This window comes from Phaethon lepturus, unplaced genomic scaffold, assembly GCF_000687285.1.
Source record: "Phaethon lepturus isolate BGI_N335 unplaced genomic scaffold, ASM68728v1 scaffold15240, whole genome shotgun sequence".
Taxonomy (NCBI): Eukaryota; Metazoa; Chordata; class Aves; order Phaethontiformes; family Phaethontidae; genus Phaethon; species Phaethon lepturus.
This window is the reverse complement of record NW_010512753.1, coordinates 42,850-52,684: the sequence shown is the minus strand read 5'-3', so window position 1 is coordinate 52,684 and position 9,835 is coordinate 42,850. Positions and strand designations below refer to the sequence as shown.

General features: G+C 48.2%; 1 protein-coding gene across 1 annotated transcript; it reads left to right on the top strand.

Moving 5' to 3' along the window:
- Nucleotides 1-5: 5 nt before the first annotated feature.
- LOC104621568 (TGF-beta receptor type-2-like) lies at nt 6-7,488 on the top strand (the record flags this gene model as incomplete). The annotated part of the gene is made up of 4 exons (XM_010288093.1): nt 6-701; nt 818-959; nt 2,173-2,300; nt 6,983-7,488. Coding segments are annotated over 4 exons (1,179 nt in total), but the record flags the coding sequence as incomplete, so codon positions are not given.
- Between the last annotated feature and the right edge of the window lie 2,347 nt (nt 7,489-9,835).

Sequence of the window (9,835 nt, the reverse complement as noted above, 5' to 3'; positions counted from 1 at the left end):
CGCAGAAGCGGCGCAAGAGAGCCAAGGCGTGGGGCGGGAAAGCCGGACAGCCCCCGGCGCTGCCAGAGCCGGGCAGGTCTGCCGAGCGGGAGGAGAAGTTGTCCGTGCTGATGGACGAGAGCCCGGCCGGCACCAGCCCCGTCTGCGCCAGCAGCTGCCCTGCCGAGCTGCTCCCCATCGAGCTGGATGAGATGGTGGGCAAAGGGCAGTTCGCGGAGGTCTGGAGGGCCAAGCTGAGCCACAGCCGCTCGGGGCAGTACGAGACAGTGGCCGTGAAGATCTTCCCCTGCGAGGAGTACTCCTCCTGGAAGAACGAGAGTCAGATCTTCACCGACGCCAGCCTCAAGCACGACAGCGTCCTGCGGTTCCTCACCGCCGAGGACCGGGGCACGGGGCCCCGCCGGGAGTACTGGCTCATTACCGCCTACCACAGCCGGGGCAACCTCAAGGACTACCTCTCCCACCATGTCCTGAGCTGGATGGACCTACAGAAGATGGCGGGCTCCCTGGTGAGTGGGGTGGCTCACCTCCACAGCGACTACACCACTTGTGGCAGGCCAAAAATTCCCATCGCCCACCGAGACATCAAAAGCACCAACGTCCTGGTGAAGAATGAGCAGGAGTGCGTGCTCTGCGACTTCGGCATCGCCATACGCCTTGACCCTTCCCTGACGGTGGACGACTTTGCCAACAGCGGGCAGGCAAGTATGACCCACCAGCCCTCCCTGGAGGAGACCCTTTGCAAACCATCCCTGGTCACCCCGCAGCCAAAGTCCTCACTCACCCCTGCTAAAGCCTCTCTCCTCTTTGTGGGCAGGTGGGCACCGCCAGGTACATGGCCCCAGAGGTCCTGGAGTCAAGGGTGAACCTGGAAGACCTGGAGTCTTTCAAGCAGATGGACGTCTACTCCATGGCCCTCGTTTTGTGGGAAATGGCCTCCAGATGTGAAGTGGTAGGAGGTAGGAGCATCGCACCAGGGTTGCCACGCACCTTTTTGCTCCCTTCCTCCCTGTAATAGGACACGGCTCGCTCTCCCATCCCCACCGATGGCACAGGACCTGCTTTGGGGTAGCTAGGGTCACCACAGGGCTGCTGAGCACTGGCAGCAGATCCTCCCCCACGGCTGCCTGCCCTGTGTGCTGTGGCTCGAGGGGGCCAGCTCAAGGGCCAAGTAGCAGGACAGGACCCAGGGGGTCACCTGGTCCAGCCCCACTCAAAGCCGGTCAGCCGCCAAGTCACATCCCAGTCAGTGCTGGCCATGCAAAGCAACCCAAGCAGGAACAGCCGAACGTGCCTCCCCCTCCCTGGCCACAAGCATTTTTTTTTCAGACACCACCAGAGAGTTTATGTTGCAATGGGGACTCGGAAACTCCAGCCTCTGACTGAGCCACGTTCCCCCTCACTTCCCCGAGCCACATCCTGGCATCTGAAATTGCATGTAGGAAAACATTTCATTAACTGCCCTGCTCTGAGTCCCTGCCTGCTCCCCTCTTCCATTTTAGCTCCCTCCAGTCCCTTCCCTATCCCGCCTATTTGCAATACAAAGCCCACAGAGCTGCAAGAAGCTCCAACCCTCCACAAGAAAGCTGCCCCAGCTGCGCCGCATGGCCCACGCTCGGTGGTGGGAGCCCCTTGCCTGGCTCGGATGCCTCGTGCATCCTTTGCTCCTGAGACAGCACCCCAGGCCATGCCTCCCCACTAGTAATTCACCTGCACTCGCATCGGGCAGGAGCTGGCAGCAGCCAGGGTGGCCTCTCACCTCTGCAACAGGGAGTTTCTCCTTGGCCTCCCACAACATGGCGTTGCTCTTCCAAAACGGCCATTTCTCCTCAGGAATCTGGATGCTGGTACTGTAATTGCCTCTCCCATCTTTCACCAGCACAACACATTTTACCTGCTCAGAATATGTCTCACCCAAAGACAGCCTGAGTCCTACAAGTGCATCTCTTAGGTTCAGAAAGGTGGTCAGATGGTTCCTCGGTCCTGTCCCTGAAAACAACCTCTACATGAAAACCAGCACTAGGTTTCTATGTTCAAATTCTAAATTGTTTTTAGATCCATTTATTTTTGCAGACTGATAAAAACAAATTTATTCTCCTCCAGTGGACCATACCAAAGCAGTGAATGCTTTAAAAACATCCTGTAATGCTGCAACATGTTGCTTCCTTGCAGAGGTAAAGAATTATGAGCTGCCTTTTGGGTCAAAAGTCCAGGAGCAGCCCTGTGTGGACACCATGAGGGACATCGTGCTGCATGGCAGAGGGCGACCCGAGATCCCAAGCAGCTGGCTGGTGCATCAGGTAAGCTGGGAGTAGCTGGTTCAGAAAAGAGCAACCCACATTGTCCTACCTCACTAAACCAGCCTGAAAAATTATTAAAGCTGTAATCACAGAATCATTAAGGTTGAGAAAGACCTTTAAGATCATCAAGTCCAACCATCAATCCAACACCACCGTGCCCCCTAAACCATGTCCTGAAATGCCACGTCTACACGTTTTTGAACACTTCCAGTAATGGTGCCTCCCCCCCCTCCCTGGGCAGCCTGTTCCAATGTTTGGCCACCCTCTCTGTGAAGAAATTTTTCCTAATATCCAGTCTAAACCTCTCCTGGCGTAACTTGAGGCCATTTCCACTCGTTCTATCGCTGGTTACTTGGGAGAAGACACCAACACCCACCTCACCACAACCCCCTTTCAAGTAGTTGTAGAGAACAACGTCTGGGCCTCAGCCTCCTCTTCTCCAGACTTAACAACCCCAGTTCCCTCAGCCGCTCCTCATAAGACTTGTGCTCCAGACCCCTCACCAGCTTCGTTGCCCTTCTCTGGACACGCTCCAGCACCTCAACGTCCTTCTTGTAGTGAGGGGCCCAAAACTGAACACAGTATTCAAGGTGTGGCCTCACCAGTGCCGAGTACAGGGGCACGATCACTTCCCTACTCCTGCTGGCCACACTATTGCTGATACAGGCCAGGACGCTGTTGGCCTTCTTGGCCACCACACTGCCGGCTCATGTTCAGCCGGCTGTCAACCAGCACTCCCAGGTCCCTTTCCACCGGGCAGCTCTCCAGCCCCTCCTCCCCAAGCCTGTAGTGTTGCATGGGGTTGTTGTGACCGAAATGCAGGACCCAGCACTTGGCCTTATTAAACAGTTAAATCAAAGTGGGCAGAACTCCTAGGCCCTTCTTCCAGCTCCATTTTGTCTGGCTGAGCCCACATAAGCCCCACTAGACCCATTACCCTGGGGTACAAATGCCACCAGCCAGGGCTACAGCAAAATTTATCGATCAACAGCCATGATCAGGAAGCATTATGAATGCCCAGTGAAAGTACTCAGTTTTTTTGAGGATAACAGCAAAATGAAGCACTTCAGTGCAGGCTCTTCTCATGAAACAGTAAATCATTTGAGTCCACCCCACTTCTCCCCTAACCACTGCATCCAGAAAGCTCTAGTCAGAAAACACGCAGTCCCTCGCACACGGCCCTCTCACAGCAGGGACAGAGGGGAGGAAAGGCAACTTCTACCTGCTTTGTTGTGGAGTTTTCAAGCTCAAAATTACCTCTAACATGAGAGGTCATGACTTGGCATGTGAGAAGAAAGACTTCCACTTCTACAAGGAAAGGCAAAACGCAAAGCATCTCCCTCAAGTGAAACAACCAGGAAACACGTGTGAAGCTGAGAGCAGGGAACCTGTCAAGCTCATCTTGCCAAGGGGAAGTTTGTCACCAGCCTTTAGCTCAGAAGGTCTGAAAGCAAAGCGTTTCAGCACAGAAACCATAACCCAGTGCTCTAGAATAGAAACACTTCAGCAATGATGAGATGTGCTCTATTAAAACCATCCACAAGCACACCTAGACCAACCAGCTCCAGAAACACAGCTGCCTCCTGGCCCTGACAGGGTCCTCTCTTCCCCCAGGTCCAATACTTTCTTCCACACATTGAGGACACAAGGGGTAACAGGCATGCTGACCATGATTTTCAAATCTTGCCTGACTTTGGTACTTCTTAAATTTCATGTCTTGTGGAAAACCACCATCCTCTGATCAATTCAGTTCATCTGAAAAACAAACTGAAACATTGAGCTTGCTGGCTCACAGAGCCTTGCAGTGTTCAGTGCATCATTTTGCAGTATCCACCCATAAAACACACTGCTACCACTTCCACTCCGCCTGGATGGCGCATAAAGCCAGGCTTCTCAAAAGGAAAGATATAATTTCATCATCTTGGGAAGCCATGTGTTCCCTACAACGTCTCCTCTCAAAACCATCTTTGTCCAAAGACTCACAACTGACCTGACCGACCAAAGCTGCAAACTGAATCAAAGGAATCTGTGGTTTCTGCTGGACCATCAGTGAGTTTATCAGCCGGCGAGTCAGTTTCTGAAGTTCACCCAGCCTTTTTCCTCGATGAAGGCAAATACAGGAACTTCAATCAGTACTGCTACATATTTGAAGCCTTTGAGTATTCGTCTTGGACATTCACTTCCCAGGGTCTTTGATAAACCCTGAAACTACAGGAAAAAAATATAGAGAGGCTTGGGTTGTCAAAAATCACACTCTGATAGAGCCTGACCTGCTGCACCGCTTGCTGAGCTGAAGAAGGGCTGAGTGCAGTCACCTCCAAGAAGTAATGTTGCTGTAGTGGGGTTGGTCTAGCATGTAAACAGAGAAGGGCTTATAAGGTAATAACTTTTATTAGACCACCTGATGTTCACTGGGGAAGAGGAACAGAAAAGCCACTTTGTGTTCCTGAAAGTTTGCCTTCAACTAATCTTAGCTGTTCTAATAAACACCTCCTTACAAGCCTGGCTTTACATTATTTTCTGGGCATTTTGCAACAGGTCTCCCCAGGATGAGGCATAGGGCAGCACCATCTGCTGGGAAGCAGCAGAAAGCCACCGGTTTGTGCCACTCCTGGGGTCAACTGCTTCCTGCAGGAGGAAGTGTTGGGTGACACCAAGAAAGAATGACAAATTGCCACCTGAATGGGAAGCACTCGTAGATGTTCCCATCAACGAAAACAAGTTTGATGCAGAGCTCCAAATGCTACTTCCATGTTGCAACCATCAGGATCACTCTCAGTCAAGTGAGGACCTACATTGTTGGCCATGGTTTAAGATTTTCAGCAAACAAGCATTAATTCCCCTGACAGAGCTGACTCACCCAGTGTGCTGCCCATCAGCAGCTCCAGGGCAGCTGTTTGCAAGGCTACCCAATAAAGCCAACTGAAGAAATTTACCCCCAAAGTTTCCCAGAACTTACAAACATCTTAAGCCCACACTTCTACCTCGCTTCACACTCCACCACATTTAAAAAAAAAAAAGTGGTTGTTTAGGCCAGGTAAATTCCTGGATCTGGCTCATGAAGCAGCTGAGCAGACTGTTGTACTGGCACAACTGAAGGGCTGGTGCAGGACAGGAAGGCGCAGTGGGAGCTTAAGTCAATATTGCCACTAAAAATATACTCGTAAAACTCAGCAACCTTTGGAAATCTGAGATATCAAATATAAAAAAACCCAAACTAAGTCCATTTTGTGAGCATAACAAGATGTTCCAGTTGTACCATTCAAAAGAGCATCATGGCTACTTACAAGGCAAATTGCAAATAAATGTCATGATGGCAGGGCAAAATAAAGCACACAAAATCTAATGACTAAACCATATGACAGTACCACAGTCTGTTTGAGAAAAGGCTTATTTTAAAAGCTTTACCTAAGCTAGCTCATTTTTACATGTTAATCAATTATCCTCAAATCCTTTCAACTAAGCTAATAAATGAGTGACGAAAGAGGTACTGAAACACACCATCTGTCAGTTTTACTGCACAATCCTGTTCTCTCTAATCTGTGTCCATTATAGAAGATCTAATACGATGAACCTTAGCAGAGAGCAGCGAGTTCAGAGTAAGGTGCAGAAGGACAGATGATACTGATGATCTCCGTAGGACTTGCATTTTCCTCTTGGGTTGGTCCATACAAGACTTTTGGATTGTCTTAATTGCAAATTAAGAAATACAAAAAACCTACTGAAAAACATGAAGCTTTATTTAGAATAATTCTTTTTCCACTGTGTTGCAACCTTGGTTGACAATGATGCAAAAAAGCAACAGCACATGATAGGAATTATTACATAGGCAAAGGAAGGTTCAACATAGTTTCTGGTGCTAGCTGTGTTACTAGCTTAAGAGTGGGAAAAATACCAGCTGAATACTGCCATTTTGTTTCTAAGCCCAAAATACTAGGAATCTTTCAGAGCACTATGCAGCTGGGAAAAAAAAAAATGTATGTATTACTGGGAGACAAAACCATTGTAACTGAGAGGAACTGAATGTGTTCTGGAGCACACACAATCCCACCTAAACCAAGACATTATTTTGTGGTGAGAAAACAAAGTTCAGCTGCACACTGCAAGGAATATTTGGCACAGCACACCCTTTCAGAAAGCTGCTAAAACAAGAAATCAGATTTACAGAGTTTAATTCCAACCTTGCCTTTGAACCCCCCACCCCTCCCCTCCATCCAGGTATAGCAGCCAGGGCACAGGCTTGAAACCCAGAGACCTGGGCTCAGCTGCCAGCCTGCAGGTCACCATCTGCACCTCTCATGTCCCTCCAGATTTCAGGGTGCTCTGATCCAAACGGGCAAGGCTGAGACAGGAGATGGAGGGCCTATTTCCTTCTGGCTCCTATTTAAGTCCCACAGTCAACACAAAACAACTTCCAGGGAGCACAGGAAGTGCTTGGGACCAGATCCCAGGTGAGCCAAGGCTGCTGCTCTAACGCAAGCGGCGCCGGTAACGGTGCGAGCACTGGCACTTGCCACCACTTAGCGAGGCAGTTTCCTCCTGTGCTTAAGCTTGGCCAAAAAAAAGCATTTCTGCAGGAAGCTGTCAGAAGTATGGTAAAAAAAACTGTGGTTGCATTAGATCAGCTTCTAGCTCCTCTTCCTCCTGCCTTCAGATCTTAATTTCAGCCCTTCTGACTGCAGGGAATGCGTTTTCTGTGCGACACCATCACAGAGTGCTGGGACCATGACCCTGAGGCTCGCCTCACCGCCCACTGTGTGGCCGAGCGCTTCAACCTGATGGCACAGATGGATTGCGACGACATCCTCAACAACAACACGGACAACGAGGCCAGCAAAACAGCTTCTCCAGGCGGGGAGCACCAGGACAGTGACGGGAGCAGAAATATGCAGTGACACAGAAGGCAAACAGCCTCATGACGAGAAATGAGACAATAAGTGAGAAGCATTTAGCTCACGGGGAAAAAACTTCACTCCATTTTTCATAAATGGAACTAAGATCTAGTACATAACTTATTTATAAGATCTGTTTCCTCCCACAGATACAGTGAACTGTGGAATCAATACTTTGGTTAAAGTGCAACATTATATATGAACTGATTTTGTACTTACTTTAAATGTATAATAATGCAAAGCATTCCTTTTATTATTTTTTAAAATAATAATGTTTAATCTTTTATTAATAAGCACCTCAATCTTTTTAAGTCCTTCCACATTGCCACCACGAGTTTCTCTAACTGCTTATTCTGCAGAGATCAAGACAATTTTTGATTTTTCTTTTTTAATGGCCTACACACACACACACACACACACACACACAAATCTGTTGTAGCAGCAGAAAAAAAACATCTTGAGATGTAACACATCCTCAGTGGAAGAAATGCTGGCACCCAAGAAAATTACTCATTGATCAGACAGTCCTTAATACAGGGTAAAGATACCCGATAATCCAATTTGCAAAAGCCTGATTTGCTGCAACTCCAACACACCATTTTTCACTGAGGAATTCCTGCGTGTACTTGATAGTTCAGGTGGGTGCGTGAAGTTTCTTCAATAGGAAAAAAGCCACCAGTGTAGACACTGCTGTTTCACTCTAAGTTGTCTCCATACAGGAGTTGTCTGTATCAGTCCCATTTCCAGCCACCTCTAACCAACAGATTTGTGCCACAGTAATAGTGTCACCACAAATGTGTTGGCTATTTCTTGCAACTCTTTCACACCCCTCTACTGTGCTACTCAACCCGAAGAAATGCGATCAGACAGAACCGGGACCTTTACTCGCATAACCAGACCGAGCCAGGCTGGCTCTGTAGCGGAAAGGCAATTAAGGAAAGGTAAGTCATACCTCGCTCTGAACCCTGGCACTGTGCAAATCTTAATCCCTCCACCCTTGGGAGCAAAAGGTAATAAAAACCTAAGCTGCTCCTAAGAAGCCCTGCAAGCCCATACCTGACTCTCACCTACACAGAGGTACAGCTTTCAGGATAGCACTGGAGAGGAATACTTCACTTCCCAGCACGCAGCTGCATGGATCAACCCCTACAAGAGAAGGGAAGGGAGAAGACCGCACAACAGCCACGAGCTTTCTACAGCCAGGGCTCCCCATGGTGGGGCAGGGAAGCAGATCTGTAACCTGTTTGCGTTTTCTAAAATGCACAGGTATGACAGCACCAGCCCATACAAAAAGCTTTTCTTTTCTTGTTACTGTTTCCACCTCTTCGGACCATTATCCACAGCTCCTAGATTAAAAGCCTAGAATAAAATTGTCTCAACTCTTCAAAGAAGGATGGAAGGGGAGTAAACTAGGTTGAATCAAATCTAAATAATAAAAACTTACTCCAGCCACCATGTATAAGTCTCCACCTACAACTGTGATTGTACCTTTCATTCTCACCAATCCCCCACTTGACTGCTTCCTCCTGTCATCTTACAATTTTTCAAGCTAACCCTTTTCTCCTGAACCATACACTCCCCAGTTCACCATAAACACACCCTTTCCACCTACCTGACTTCAGTCTCATTTTTTAATATATTAACCACCGCTCTACTGTACATATGCGCAAGAGAAACAGAGCGCATGGGGCAGCTTTTCTGACATGGAGATGGGAACACACCGAACTCCCCCCAGGCTGCCCAGCCTTTCCTTCCCGTAATACTCAGTACAGAATTTTCCTTTCCAAGTTCTTCCAAGTTCAGTTCAAGAGGCTTTAAAAGACACTCTGACCTATTCCTCCACAGGTGACTGGGACAGAAGGGGATCAGCCTGTGCAAACTAGACATTGAAGGCTGCCTCTCTGATTCTGAGGGCTGAAATCCAAAATTTACCTGGGGGAGACAGACTTAATCCTAGCCTTGACAGTTTATACTGTAAACATGCTGAAAAACTTCTCTATTCCCTCCCCCCCATGCCTAAAACCTTGACTACTCCAATTTACATATTGCGTTTTTTGCCATGAAAACAAAGGCCAGAATCCAGCTTCCAGGACTGCATGCCTGAATGCTTGCGTTAAACAGGAGTGACTTGTCATACTCTCTGTCCTCCATGAGCAGCACCTCTGAAGATCAGTTTATAACTCAGGAAGCCTATAACCGCTGAGATCAATAAGAATTTTGCTCTTAACTTCAGTGGAGCCCAACCAAGCCTAAAAGAGAAAAGGGAACATAAGCCAAAATCCTACACTTTGCCATGCTCCCCGTTGAACACACTGTGGTTTGAGCAAATGTCTACATGGGAAGCAGCAGCGAGCCCTTCCCTTCACTCCAGAAGGTACAAGATGGAAACAGCAGCAGTTATGCAAGAGAATCAAATCTGGTCAGAGTTAAAAATACATCCATTAGTCCGTAGGGTGCTTGCAACTCTCAGAAGAATCACATAAGTGTCTTACAATTTAAGCTGGATATTCAGTGGCTATATTTTTTTTTTTAAACTGTTTTTTACTATGTCATTTGTTTCTAGAAGTAACTAGAAATTTGCCTTGTAACTAAAACCACATCAGGAAGCCATTCCAGTTCTTGTGATCACCTGAGCAAAGGAAG